At 43.0% G+C, this 14,880-nt stretch overlaps 1 protein-coding gene across 4 annotated transcripts in view; it reads left to right on the top strand.

Annotated features, from left to right (window-relative positions):
• The window catches only part of RAB11FIP4 (RAB11 family interacting protein 4), a 274,208-nt gene that overhangs the window by 246,781 nt on the left and 12,547 nt on the right, over positions 1-14,880 (top strand). For 2 of the 4 annotated variants that reach the window (XM_042453652.1, XM_042453655.1), the window contains 8 exons: positions 804-1,030; positions 3,946-4,137; positions 5,669-5,803; positions 7,442-7,477; positions 8,928-9,027; positions 9,431-9,534; positions 12,148-12,288; positions 12,986-13,067. In XM_042453652.1, coding sequence (XP_042309586.1) covers positions 804-1,030; positions 3,946-4,137; positions 5,669-5,803; positions 7,442-7,477; positions 8,928-9,027; positions 9,431-9,534; positions 12,148-12,288; positions 12,986-13,067 — 1,017 coding nt within the window. The remainder of the gene's footprint in view (positions 1-803; positions 1,031-3,945; positions 4,138-5,668; positions 5,804-7,441; positions 7,478-8,927; positions 9,028-9,430; positions 9,535-12,147; positions 12,289-12,985; positions 13,068-14,880) is intronic. The other 2 variants (XM_042453653.1, XM_042453654.1) reach the window with 2 other exon arrangements.

Genomic DNA, 14,880 nt, shown 5'->3' with positions numbered 1-14,880 from the left:
TCCTACATAAAAAAAGTGTCCCTCTTTCCTGGCCTCTGAGGAGACCAAGGCCAGGAAAGAGAGGGAGAGCCGGCTGCAATCGCCGCCGGCTTCCTTCTTCTTCCCTGGCCTTTAAGGAGTCCCAGGCCTCCTTAAAGGCCAGGAAGACGCGCGGGGGCTGGTCGCGATCGCTGCCCCTGGCCCCTGCTGACGCCTGGGAAGCGCGCGCAGAGGACCCGTCCCCTTTGGCCAGCTGGCCAATGGCTGGCTGGCAACAAAGCAGGGGACGAGCTCCTGCTTCAGAGGCCTGCATGTGGGGCCGGGACCAATGCATTGCTGGGGGCCAAACCGGACCATGACCGGGAGGGGCCCCCAAAAGCGTGCTTTTCCCGGCGGCCACCGGGTTATGGCATCCCTAAGCAGCACACTCCAGGTCACAACCCAGACTAAACTGTATGGAAATATTATTTGTGTATTAAGCTTGATGATTTAAGAGTCCTGAACCAGCCCAAACATACACACTTACATTGAATGTACTGTGCTGATCTATTTGAAAACATATGTGCCCAGATTTCAAATGGTCACATCCCAAACTCCACTTCACCCCTTGTGAGCTGAACTAGGGAGTGGCCTGGATAAGGTGTGGGTTTTGTCTGTCAAAACTGAATCCAGTTATGTGTGTCAGCAAAATCACAGCATGTCAACTTACATTGTTATTTGTGAAATTTAAAAAAAGGGATGGCCTTTGGATCCTCTCAGCAGTCATCCACCGGAACCACCACAAAGTAATTTCTAACCCTTCCCTCTCTCTCTTTATCTCCTAGGGCCCTGAAATCCAAGACGGTGGCTATTTGGACAGTGAAAGTGCATACAGTGAATCAGATCTCTTCCCTGATGAGGACAACATGACCCTGGCCCAACAGGAAGTCCACCATGAGTCAGATATGGACAGTGCCATTGAAAGTGCTCACAGCTCAGAAGCATCAGATGTGTGCAGCAGGAACGAAGAGAAGGATGGCGGGCTGGGTGGCCTCTTCTTGCCTGGAGATAAGTAAGTGAAACATTTGAACTAAGATGATGTTTCAGATATTGCTTTCTATCTTTCAAGACATACTGGCCTGGTCCTTCCAGCTTTGCATTCCCCTGTTGTTCTTCCTCACAGTAGGTAGTGATGGAACTGTTGCTTTCATATCATTGGCTGCCAGTGGAGATTGGAATATAGAATGTCAGGATCATATATCCCCTTTAGGAGAGATGAGGAGCAATTTGAGATCAATCCATTTTAGATACCTGATTCCTCTATGGTAGGAGTGGACAGTCCTCAACATTGTAGAGCCAATGGTCCCGCCAGTTCTAGCCATCAGTTAGTAGTGAATTGTGATGGAATATGCAGTCCAAGAACATCTGCAGGCCACATGTTTCTTGACCCTCCTCTATGGGCAGGAAAATCTTATTAGCACATCAGTCTCTTTTTCCTCTCCTCTCCCCACTCAGTTGGGTGGAATATAAGTAAAGGATAAAAGTTTTACCTATCAGGGATTGGTCAAACAAAAAGTACAGGTATATTTCTTCTCTGTGGTCCAACAGAAAAGCAGAGGCAAATACAGAAGTGAGGAAACTAAATGGTTCCTAAGCTGGGCAGAAAACAAAGCAAGACTAAGTAGCAACAAGCACAGAATTATAGCACTTGCTCTGTGAAGCAAGCAGGGACTTTGGCAGACAGGGAAAATCTTTGAAGGGTACCTGGGACCAGTCATGCAAAGGAAGCTCTACTGAGCTTGTTTGCACTCAGGAAGCACACAGACTGTGCATGACATGAGGGAATGGGGAGATAATGACTAAGAGGGGATACAGACAGGCGGCTCTATTCCGCCCGTCTTTGCCCCTCAGCGGTGCTGCGCCAACCGCACATGCAGCACTGATGCACTTCTTAAAAAGAAGCCACCTAGGTGGCTTCTTTTTATGAGCACCATAATGGCACTCACGCATCATGACACCGCTGCTTCCGGCGAGCAGTGTATGAGCGCACAAACGCCTGTGTGTCTTCTTCGCATTCCCTGTGTGGGCAGGGCAACGCAAGATGGTGCACAGGCTCAGCCCTCCGGAGCCCTAAAATCGGCCCCAGGCCAGCACTTTGCACCAGTCTATACTGGGCCTAAGTAAGCAAAATTCTCCTTCAGCTGCAAACTTGAGACTCTCTGCCTTCAACAGTCCTTGCAGGTTCTGCTTGTGTTCTGATGCTTGTTACATTTCTGTTCCACTTTTCCTCTACATGAACCCAGCAGAACATACTTCTGGACTGGGCAATATGTGGCCCTTTAGGTGTTAAATCTCCTTTTCCCATTAGTCCCAGCCAGTATGACTGGTGGTATGGGGTGATGGAAGTAGTAGTTCACCAACTGTGGAGATCCCGTATCTCAGACCCTGGCATACAAGGTTCTCTTCTCATTTCACAACAAGGATGCAAAATAGATTTGGCTCAGAGAGAATAATTTCTCCAAAGACATCCAATGAGCTTTGCTGTTGAATGAACAGTCCCATTTAGACATTGTAAGCTATGAGGAAGGGCCAGTTGTCATCCTTCTGGTGGGTCACATCAGTGCATTCGCACCCCACCAAATGTGGTTTTATTTTTGGCTGTTTAGGGGAGGAAAGGTAATTCACCACATTGGGGTGGAGGTGATTGACAGGCATTGAGGGAGTCAAAAATCTGTCATTTAAAAAATAATAAATTGGGAAGTTTGGATCTCAAAAATTGTTTGGGGGAAGCATTGATCTTTGGGCTGCACTTACCTACCCCTGCACTAACCATTGCTCAATGCGACTGTGTGGGACCTCCCCTTCCCTCTTTATTTAAGGGGCAGAGAACTCATGACCAAGCCTCCATCTGAGGTTACTGGCCTAGTGCAGTTCTGAGCATCCATGGATGGCAAGCCCCCATTGTCCCCAGTGGTGGCGCATGCATACAGCTGCACCACCGTTGGGGACGTCACCTGAAGTCCCATTGTCCCTAATGGCAGTGCACCCACATGCACGTGCCACCATTTGTGACAATGCAAGCTTGAGAGCACCTGCAGATTTTGGTATCCATGATGGTGTGGGCCCCAGAACAAATACCCCATGGATACTGAGGGCTGACTGTAGTGATATACATCCCATCTTTTCCCTAGCTCTGGCACTTAAAATGGCTTACTAAACAGATACAGCTAATACAAAAGTTAAAATACAGTTAAACTTTCAATAGAATTAAAAGCTTGCTCATTTTTAAAGTAAAAACAGCAACAGACAATACTGCACATTATTCAAGGCCCTTTCCCCCTAAGCAGTCAGCTCTCAAAGACCTGTTGGAACAAAAAGGTCTGCCAATAGGATAGGAAGGATGGGGCCAGACTGACCTCTCTATGGAGGCAATTCCAGAGCTTGGGAGCAGCCACCGAGAAGCACCTCTCCTATATTACCACCAAATGTGCTTATACTCACACACATATACAGCATTTTTGAAATGCACAGGATAAGTCTTTTTCGATATGCGTACCTAGTATAGGTCACTTCTGTGAACTGTTTATAAAAGGAGGGCAGCCACTAAAGGACTAAGAGCCACTCCTACGCCCATCTTTTTGGCCCTCCAGTTTCTTGTCTGGTTTATAGCAACAGCCATTCAGTGATGTAAAACCAATTAACTGAGTCAAAGAAAGGCAACCTTAAAAAATAACTCCATGTGGTCTGAAACACAGCGATGAGGGTTCTGGTTTTGTTTTGTTTGTTTGTTTGAAACTTTGGGGGCCAAGAACAGAATTCTCCCATTAACTTTATCATTATTACTTTAATTCCCTCTCCTATACCCATTTTCTTCAAGTGGACAATGGGTATGACCTGATTTTGAAAGCACCTCCTTTTGACCATGAAAGTGGAAGCATTAGATGCTCCCTTGTGTGTGTGCCCTGATGTTCCCCTTCTCCACCCAAGGTCCAGTCCCCTCAATCCCTCCGCAGCATCAGACCTTTCCACCTATTCCACTGCCTCTTTGATCAGTAATGAAGAACAGTTTGAAGACTATGGAGAAGGTGACGATGTGGACTTCACTCCCAGCAGCCCATGCCCTGATGATGAAAGCAGAACTAATGCCTATTCTGATCTTGGCTCATCTGTTTCTTCCAGGTTGGTTATTTCTGTCAGTTTAACACACACACACCCCTTAACACCTTGCATGAGCTGCATTGCATGCCAGCTTGATTCTGGTGACTCTGGGGGTGATTTTGTTTCTGTGAACATAAAAGCCAGACTTGCCTCTGCATTCCTTTTCAGTTTGGACTGAATATACCAATAAAAAAATTGGGCAGAATATTACCTACCACTTTTCACAAACTCTGAAAGCAGGATTCTTTAATGCATATTTTCATTACAACTCCCATAAGCTTTGTAGCCAGTATGGTTGATGATGGGGGTGATTGGAGATGTAGGGTTGCAAACAAGGGTGCCAGGCTGTAGGAGGCTATCCTAATGGGATCACTTGAAACATGACACATCATCTTATCCCAGTTTACAAAACTGCAGGCTGGAATCCCCAAAACGTTTTCTTCTGTCTACTGTTTTGTTTTTTTTAAATACCATCTTCTGCAAGGGGGAGGGGGCGCTTAGAAGAATAGCAAGAATATCTGAAGAATAGCAAAATAATTTTACTTTAAATGTTTAGGCTTGTTTAAATTGAGCGTTATTGTCTATGATGGCATGGAGTGCCTGGAGGCTTTCTGTATATGATTATGTGAACTAATGACTGCTGTTATGTGCTTATGGAATGTCCCAGGGCTTTCATGCTGCACAGCTATAGTGCTATGAATTCCACTTTAATTGCCAATGGCAACCACCTCTGGAACCCTAGGATTGGCAGTTGTGGATGGGGTGTTGAGAACCTTCAGGCAAAGAATTCTTCTCTGGTGCCTCTGAACAAACTACAAAAAAACAAAATAAAACCAGAATATTACAGGATGGAACTGTGGCTGTTAAAGTGCTAGCATAAAACGATACCTGTGCAGCGAGAAAGGGTCCCAGGTTAAAGGAGTGCTGTAAGGAGTTTAGGCAGAGCTAGAGGAATATAGGCTAGGGCCTCTCCAAACGTGTCAACACAAATAGAGAACCCAGAAGAAACAATCTTGCTCACTCAGAAGGATTTTGGCTAGTTTCACACACCTCTACCTGTCAATTCATAGAGTTACCACAAAGCAAGAGATGTTCTTTTGTTTCATGTTTGGATAGAGAGCTCAGACTCTGAAGTGATATCAATAAACTGTTTTCAGAGAGTGACTGATCTTGAAAGATGACTTTTTAGATTATGTCTGAGAATGTCACTCCTCAAATAAATGAACTTGGGTGGGGGATTCTGTTAAATAAAATTAGCAATTATATTAAGAATCACAAAAGTAGGAGTAGGCAACTTGTGGCTCTCCAGATATTGGATTGCAACTCCCCTGAGCTCTAGCCAGCAAAGCATATGTAGATGGGTGTTAAAATTTTCAAACAGGTGTTAAGATGTGTCTAGAAAGCAAACATGTAACTCCTGGCCACAAATGCTGTGATAATAGGAGCAGTGTGGGTGCCTCTATTTGAAAAGAATAAATATGATTTTTTTTCTAAAAAAATTAATTTGTGCATACAGGACCCCATGATCATCTCTATGCCTTTGCATTCACAGTGCTGGTCAAACCCCAAGAAAAATGAGACATCTTTATAATAGTGAGCTCTTGGATGTCTACTGCACACAGTGCTGCAAGAAAATCAACCTGCTTAATGACTTGGAAGCCAGACTGAAAAACCTGAAGGCAAACAGGTGAGTGAGCACAGTGGCATCCCGGCAGACCCTGCAGGAGCACATTTCTCTGAACATCCCTGGATCCTCTAATTTTTAATGGTGAAGCTTAGTTATTTTGAGTAATGAGGATGAGTCAGAATCTGTGTATATTATTGTGGTAAGCTAAATAAATGAGCTGCAATTTTGTACTCACTTACCCAGGAGTAAGTCCCTCTGAATTAACTGAAACTAACTTCTGAATAGATCCATACAGGACTACATTGTGAGTTTGCCAATTTGGCATTGAATTTATTAAATGTGCATATTAGTGATGTTAGTTCCCTCTTGAGCTATTGAAAGAACTGTATTGCAGTTTATGATTTAATAAAGAAAGGCAGTCACTTCTAGGGGACAAACCATCTTAAGCTATCTCATTTTCTTTCCTTGTTGTTGTTGTTGTTGTTGTTGTTGTTATTCACCATCAAGTCAGCTTTGGCTTATGGTGACCCTATGAATGAGAAAACTCTGGTCATCAACAGCCCTGCTCGGTTCTTGCAAACTCAGGACCTCAGCTTTCTTTAAAATGTCAGAATGCCAAAACAGCTTTGAGAAATAAACCAGTGTGTCCTTAATTGGCAAGGCAATCAGTTAAAATTCAGTTTATCTGATTACCAAGCTTTAATTTACTCACTAAGTCAATTAAATCCAGTTGCAACCCTAAAACACATAAATATATTAACTGTAAGCTGCTCAGAAGCCATGTTTGTGTGAGACATTAGCTTCTTATCTTACACATCTCCTCAGGCACTGAACACTGGCAAAGGTTCTGAGGCAAGTTAAATCCATGCTGTCTTAAACCTGGAAGAATATACTGCTGCAGCACTGCAGAATGAGTCATTTTGTGCAGTCTCTAGCTTTTTCTCACTGAACAAAAACTATTCTTTCTTGCTTTTGCGATTGGGAGCAAGAGTGACCAATAAACTAGCATAGCTTTATAAGAATTGCAATCCAGAAACATCTGGAGGGCCCCCCTGGTTGCATAACCCTCTCTTAATGGAAAGCATTTGATGGTCCAGACAACCTTGCCTTTGTAAACTAGGTCCCAACTAAGAGAAATCTGATTGATCATGATTATTCGTTTTGATATTTAAAAAATCAAAAATTCTCTTTTCTGTAATTGAATGGAGGCATCTTTTTTTTCTAAATTTCCTCCCTGATTTATGTTAATATGCTAAGTATTTTATCTTTATTGATTTTTTTTCCTGTTGACTCAGTTCTCGTTTTACCTGCCTGCACATTTGCCATTGCAAAGACTTTTCTTAGTAATGCTGAACAAAGGCCTATTCCCATAAAATGCAAAGGGCATATGGTCAGATTAAGGGCAGGGTGGGAGGGTTTTCTGCCACACAGTTTAGAATCTTTTTGTGGAACACCTGCTTTTCCATAAGAAACCAGCAATTCAGATTTCTTTTCTCTCTTGAGAGCCTATGGAAGAAATAAAGCTATGAATGGCTACTGATCATGAAGGGTGTTTGCCTTTCTGTATCAGAGGCTATACCTAAAAAATGCCATTTACTTTGGGGAAAGGCAGAAACTCTTCTGCATTACATGATCATAAAGGTTAAATTGCAGATTAAGATTAACTGAATTTATGTCTTCTGTTTTTGTTTCTTCTAGTCCAAACAGAAAAATATCTAGCACAGCTTTTGGAAGGTAAGAAACATTCTGCCCTTATTTTTATCTGACCCCATCATTTACAGTTTATCTTCTCTGAATGGAAACACATTCAACCATTTGACAATGTAGGAAAGAGCTGTGTGAGTTTTGAATGGTAGTTAAATTTGTATCAGAGGCCATTCCATTTGCTCTTAATTCAGAGATAGACAACTTCAGACCTTAAGCTGTTTCAGCATAGCTCCTGCTGCACCAGAACCAGAAGGCAAAAAATCACTGGGTGAAACTTTTTCTTGTCTCTTGGTATGCCTTCTGGGAAAAGCTGTTGAATTTCTACTTGGCTGGGGCCATGATATGGCACTTAATTTGGTTGCCTATCCTGTGAATGATTCTGCTTCCTGTAATACATCAGTTGCCACCAATGATTGGAGATAAGAGCAGGATTCATCTGTCACACAATCTTAGTTGGAAGAGTCTTCCCACACCTTTTGTGAGATAGAATGAGGAACCTAGATGGGTCAAATTAAGGCCTAGACATTGAGGTCCCTGTTCTAAAACTACTACTGTTTCCTTGCCTTTCCAGAAGGAAAGGCTAAAGGGATACATTTTAGTCCTATTCAGTTATCACAAGTAGTGTTAACAGCAAAATGTGTATGCAGGAGGCATGCTGCCTCCAACACAGGTGTTTTTGAAGGCCCTCTTTTTACAGAAGTTTGTGCAATGCATGCAGAGGCTACAGACAGGACTCCCCAGCATATACAACCATCAGAGTAGTGCTCTGTGTACCTTGTGCCATTTTTATAACAACTGAAACTGGGCTTGGGACTTTGCCGGATTTATGCTTCAACTGTCAATCTGAAAGGAAAGTTGCATACAGAAGCAACATGGAAAGATTGCCATTTATAAAATCCATGTGAATTTACAATTTTATTTCAGGGGTGGCAAACTGTGGCCTACAGACCACATGCAGCTTCCTAGAGGACATAGTGCAGGATTCCCATGAACTTCTACACCCCCAGCTGCTTTGGGCCCAGGGAGTGGTTTTTTGTTGTATTTTTTCAAAATGAGAAATAACTGGGGAGGGAAAGCAATTCCTATCAGCCCTAAATCGTTTGGGAGGAAGGCAGAAATGTAATAAAATTGCCCCCTCCATGTCCTGTAGAAGGTATAAAGGGCCTTTTTCAATTCCAAAAAGGTTTTGAATTTTGGAGGGTATTGGAGGAAAAGCTGTGGTTCTCTGAAATCCAGTGGAAAGTATGTACAGCCCTTAGAAATATGTGTAGCCAAGCCCTGGATTAAAAATTGTTATATAGACCCTCATTTCTGGGAAGTTTCACATTTAAATATTGGCACTGATGATTTGGGTTTTATGAGTTCCTTTTCAATGTTGGAAGCTTCCCCACCAAGGGGACACACCAGGATTCCCTTGCTTGCTTACCAACTGCCTTTCCAAGGGCCCAACAGCTTTCCTCTTGTCTTTCCCTGATAGACAGCTGTTCCATAACAGCAACTTCAGCAGCAGCAATGGCAGCACAGAGGACCTATTTCGAGACAGCATAGATTCATGTGACAACGATATCACAGAAAAGGTGAGAAGATCTAGAGATTTATCAATTACTATGAGTTTGCAAGAGAGAGGCTATCTTGATCCAGTGCAAGCTCAGTGTGATTTCTTTTAATAATGTAAAATGTTTGAGCCATTAATGTTGGGAGGGGATGTGCACAAAACTCTCCCTCCCTCCCTCCCTCCCTCTGTGTGTGTGTATGTGTATCTGTAAAGAATTATACTGCCGTCCCCCAACCTCCAGATATGGTGCACTAGAACTCCCATAATCATTGTAGAGCATGGATGTTGACTGTGGATTATGAGAGCTATATTCCAACTCATCTGAAAGGGGGCCAAATTGAAGAACAGTGAACCAATACACTGACAATGCCTAGCTTCTTCATTTTCCATAGGGAAGATACTTATTTCCTCTTTTATTTCTCTAGGTGACTTATCTAGAAAAAAAAGTGACAGAGCTGGAAAATGATAGCATGACAAATGGTGACCTGAAGAGCAAATTGAAACAGGAGAACACACATCTAGTTCATAGGTAAATCTAGCACGCTGCCCACTGTTGCCTCTCTGTCATCTCTAAAGGCAAAGCTTATAAAGAGAAACGTCAGAAAGCAAAAACCTGGCGGGTCACAAAGTGCTAATGTTCAGTTCTATCTTCTGCCTGTCTTCTTTGGAAGCCAATCCCCACCTTCCCAAATAGAGTTGATTCAAAGATTTATTAAAACTATAGTAAGGGGAAGGTGCTTTAATAATGAGTTGCTTTGGCAGGAGATGAAATAGGCTTGGCATACACCTCCTGGCCAGACTCCATGAGTCTATAGGTGTGACATGTCTATCCTCTGGTGAGCATCATCACAGGAAGAAAAGCAACCTTCAAGCCCAGTCAGAAGTGGAAAAAGTATTGGCTAGGCATAATTTAACAGGGCCCAGAACATGTGTCAAAACGCCATCTTTCATTTTGTTGGCTTTCCCCTTTATCCACCTGCCTGCATTTTAGTCAATGGGTCATATGACTGGAAATGGCCAAAGGCCAAGCGGAATAACTGGTAAGTCTCCCCACCTCCCGCATTGCCTCCAGTGCCTAAGAAACAGGTTTGTTGTGTGCCAAGTCATTTCCAACTTATGACAACCCTTTGGCCTCTCAGGGTTTTCTGGAGCTGAGAGTGTCGAGACCATGTGGCACCCTGGTCTGGAAAATGACATGGATGTGGCCACGAGGTGGAACTGAAGTAGAGGTTATTACAGTCCAAGTGGCAGGTGCATGAGTCAGCATGTGGTGAACTGTGCATCATGGGAAGTCTCATGCAACATGCACAGTAGGTGAAGCCAGCCAGAGGTGCATCATGGGTAGTATTTTGATGCAACAGGTACTGGGTATGAAACCAGCCAGGTTTCATTGGTGGCATAGCTGTCACATGACTTCTAGGAAGACACCTATAAAAGGGAGAGAGTCGCTATCTCCATTGTTGGGTTGTTGTGGCCGGCAGTTGGCTAAGCACTTTGTTGGTCTGTATAGTTGTGAGTATTCTAGACGGCTGTCTGATACTCGGTATAATCTTTGTATATAGTTCTGCAACAAAGATTAAAAGCCTTCATGTTGAGTGAAGTCTTGCTGTCCAGAGATTCATTCCTTGAAGCTGGGAGCTCAAGACTGCATCCTGTGTGTGGGAGGAATTTTCCTGTGCAGCTCAGAGCTGCAGGCTCTTCACAAAAACCTTCTTCTAGGCATTCCTGCCTATATGCATCATCTCTGCATGTGTATATGCGAGACACAGCTCATCTCTACACCCCAACAGAGAGTGTGTGATTTGCCCAAGGTCCCACACTGTATTTCCATGGCCAAGTGGGGATTCAAACTCTGGTCTCTGTCCTAGTCTGATGTGCAAACCACAACACCATGCTGTACATCATCCATATAGGAGGCTGAGAGGGTCTGCTTCATCTGATTGAGAAGAAAAAGGAAGGCAGGGTAATGTATGGTGTCCATATAGCCAAGCCCCTACTGAAAAAAAGAGCAAGTAGGCACAGGAACAGGAAGCAAACATTGGCTAAAACTGCAGAATGAAGAGTAAAGAAGCTAGATAGAAGTCTTAATCCTGCCCACTGCCCCCAAAACCTGTTAGAAATGGACAGCTACTAGTTGTGTCAATGGGGCAACAGCTTTTTTTGGTTATTGGGTAACTTCCCCTATCCTCAGTGGTTGCAGCTCTTCATTCATTCTATTTCTACAGTATACCAGTTTTCCTTCAATCAGTTCAAAACAGCTTACATACCAATCCTCGTCTCTACTTTTTCCTCACAACAGTCCCACAAAGTAGGATTGGATGAGAGAGTGTGACTGGCTGGAGGTCATCCAGTGGCTTTCATGGGCCAGTGAGGACTTAAATGTGGATCGTCCAAGTCCTAGTCCATCAGTTTTACCACTAAATGACCCTGAAGCAAGAACAGAGCTCAAACTAGGCTACAAGAAATGGTTGGGAAAGTTACTTCTTTAGACTGCAACTCCCAGACTGCAATTCTAGACATATTTGCCTATGGATAAGCCCCATTGAATTCAGTGGGGATTACTTCTGTGTAGACATACATGTAATTGTACTGATGAAATCCTAGACATGCTAGGGAATTCTGAGAGCTACAGTCTTAAAAAGTAACTTTTCTAAATACAGGCTACAAGATACAGTTGTATAATGTGAGGGGTAGAAGCCCTAATTTTGTGCAAGAAATATCCTAATGTAAAGTACAGATGGAACAGAAGAAATCTTTATTCTGGCAGGGTTGGATGGGATTCACAACCACTTGGAGGTGCAAAGGAAAAAAAATGTTGAGGTTGGAGTTCACAGCAGAGAGCCTTGGAGCCATTCTTTCTCCAGGTTTACAGCTTCCTTTTATCACACATCTTTCTTTATAGCAGCACAAATAAGTGTTGGCTTAGTACCTACAGAATTGCAATAAATGGGAGTTTCATGAATGCTCAGGATGTAGAGGTGAGGTCCTACAAAGCATGGTGAAAATGTCTATAAAATCAGGGTACAACACCCTTTTTATCTGCTGTTGGCAGCTGCCAGATCTAGTGGCTACTATAATGGATATGTTATTTCCATATGTATGAGTAGAACTGTTATCTAAATAAGTGACATGGTTTTGCCAGAGTCCATGAACTGGAAGAACTCTTGAAAGATCAAGAGACGTCAGCTACACAGACTCTGGAAGAAGAGGTAAAGAGGCACCGAGAAGCATACAGCAAGTCTGAAAAAGAGAAAAGCACTGAAATAGAACTGCTAAACACAAGGTACAGTTTATAACTTTGCAGCCATTGCCTCATAAGAATGTCTTACAGAGCAACTAGATACCAAGATAAATGCATCACCTGCTGTTAAACTATTTTCCTCCCACAATGGGCACCCAAGTTTACATACCTCAGCAAATTACCCTCTGGTTTACTTTCCAAGGAAGCTAAATGCACAATAAGTAGCTCTAGACAGTCACATGCCATGACAAACAGACTTCTTTCACAGTTTGATAGAGCATCTCTTCTAAAAGGATGCTCAAGATATTGTTTAGTTTGACTCTTACTCTCCAAAGTACTGGAGCACTTTGGTTGTTTTGCAATTACAGACCTAAGTCCCAATTCACATATGTATTTGCCCAGCAGTATCCCCTTTCTTAATTCAATTCCTATAGTAACATCAGTGCAGCCAGTGTTCTGAGACTATCAGGGTTGTGATATACAGAAACTCATGTTGGACTTTTAACTTCCCCACCCCTCTGTAGACTTCTTGATTTCTGCTTCCTTCCAAAAGAGGAAACACTTCATTTCTAAATTGTGTTGGCCTTTCATAAATCTTTGAGAAACCTTGTTTCTCCTTCACCATCTTGTTTATTTGTACGCTTCCTGCTCATGATGGAAACACTGTTTGTATACTCTGTCTATACAGAAGGAAAGCTTTTTTTCTGTATAGTCCTTTACTATTCTTCTTTGATTTCAGGGTTCAGCAGCTTGAAGAGGAAAACTGTGAGCTGAAAACCACCGTCTTACGACTGAAATCACAAACTGAGAAGCTGGATGAGGTAATAGTACTCTTAAATGCTTGCACCCACCAAATCAACACTAATTTTCAGGCTCTACACTGCTTAATTGAAAATTGGATTGATGGCTTTTTGGATCAGGTTGTGTGGTCCATTAATGCAGTGTTGATGTGATCAGACATTAGACCTATGGAGAGATGCTGTGATTGAATGGTACAGTGTTACCTATTTATTGATTTGTTGGTACTAGCTAGTGATTAAAGAAGATGCTCCCAAGAGTCATGCACATGAATATATAGTAGAGCAGAATTTATTCTCATGTTCTGAAATAAAACCTAAGATTTTCATGTGAGAGATTCATCTAAAGCTGAGATCTGATACTTTCTTGGGTCAGGAAGGCTGCTTCAGGTCTCCCCAGAGTGTCCCTTGGGGGCCTGTCTACATTCAGTGACATCTTAATGGTTCTCCATAGTGCAGAAATATGCCAAAGTAACTTCTCATATGATAAATCCTTATAGGTCTGTGGAGAGAGTGTCCACAGAGTTCCTGGAAGCTAGTGATGCTTTACTGTACAATTTTACCCATGTTGGTGGTAGTGGAAGCTGCAAAAGAGAAACAAAAGGGTCATCCATGACCTACATGTTGCCTTGGTCTGAAGTCACCCGTACTGGAGAACCTTGCAGCTTCAGTCTTTTTTTTTTTTTTTTTCCTTTGTATTTGTTGCACTTGTATTCTGACTGTGGACTAATGAGCTCAAAGGAGTGTACTGCCCGTAAGGTTTGTGCCCATGAAGCTGTCGGTTCAAACACCACAGTTCTCCCAGCCAAAAGAGAAGGGGGCATAGCTTAGTGATAGAATACATGCATGGCTGGAGGTGAAAAGGCTCAGTCTGCAAGGTTCTCCAATAAGGGTGACTTCAGACCAAGGCAACACGTAGGTTATGTAGGGATGGTCCTTTCATCCTTCTTTTGCAGCTTGCATTACCACCATGGGAAAAACTGTAGAGCAAAGCATCACTAGGTTCCAGAAACTCTGAGAGACACTCTGCTCCACAGTCCCACAGGGCTCTTATGATATGAGAAGTTATCATGGTGCACTATGGAGAGCCACCACAGGTGTCACTGAATGTGGACAGGTCCCAGTGGACATTGTGGAAGGGGATCTGATTAAGCTTTCCTGGCCTCAAGAAGTACCAGTCTCCATCTTTAGATGAACCTCTCACATGAAAAGCTTGGATCTTATTTCAGAACATGGGAATAAATTCTGCTAGTGCATAGCTCTTCATATTATCTTCTTTAATCAATACCTGCAACCTGGAGAGGGGTATTGTGCCCAATCAAAAGCAGCTTTGCATCTCAGATATACAGAAAATTCCTAGGTTAAAAATTAACATATATATGTATTCCATAAGCTCTCCTCACAAATATATTCCTTCTAGATGTTTCCTAGGAACAGCCCAAGGGTGCTTAATAGTTTCATACCAAGGAGCAGAACTGTAGGCACAGCTGCTCCTGTTACATGGGGGGTGAGGGGGGCAAGGGGTGGAGAGGAATCTTAATCTGCCTCCAAGCTGTTTGCACAGGAGCAGGCCTTCCTTTATTAGGGTGGGAAGTATCAGCCTTTTTAGCAGAACAGCAAAGCTGATGCAGCCTCCTGACATGTTTTATTGCTGACTTAAACCAGAAAATTGAGTTAATTATTGAGGGGGAGTATGCTGGAGCCTCATCCAGCCATGACCTCTTTTGCTTTTTAGTACTTCCTAACAGGCTTATCGGCCTGATGCTGTGATGATAAGGTAGCTGGATAGGTAATAGACAAGCAGTGTTTTTGGAAAAGAAAAATGGTGAAATTGAGG

This window comes from Sceloporus undulatus, chromosome 2 (genome assembly GCF_019175285.1).
Source record: "Sceloporus undulatus isolate JIND9_A2432 ecotype Alabama chromosome 2, SceUnd_v1.1, whole genome shotgun sequence".
Classification (NCBI taxonomy): domain Eukaryota; kingdom Metazoa; phylum Chordata; class Lepidosauria; order Squamata; family Phrynosomatidae; genus Sceloporus; species Sceloporus undulatus.
The sequence above is the reverse complement of the archived record's forward strand: the minus strand, read 5'-3'. Positions and strand labels throughout refer to the sequence as shown.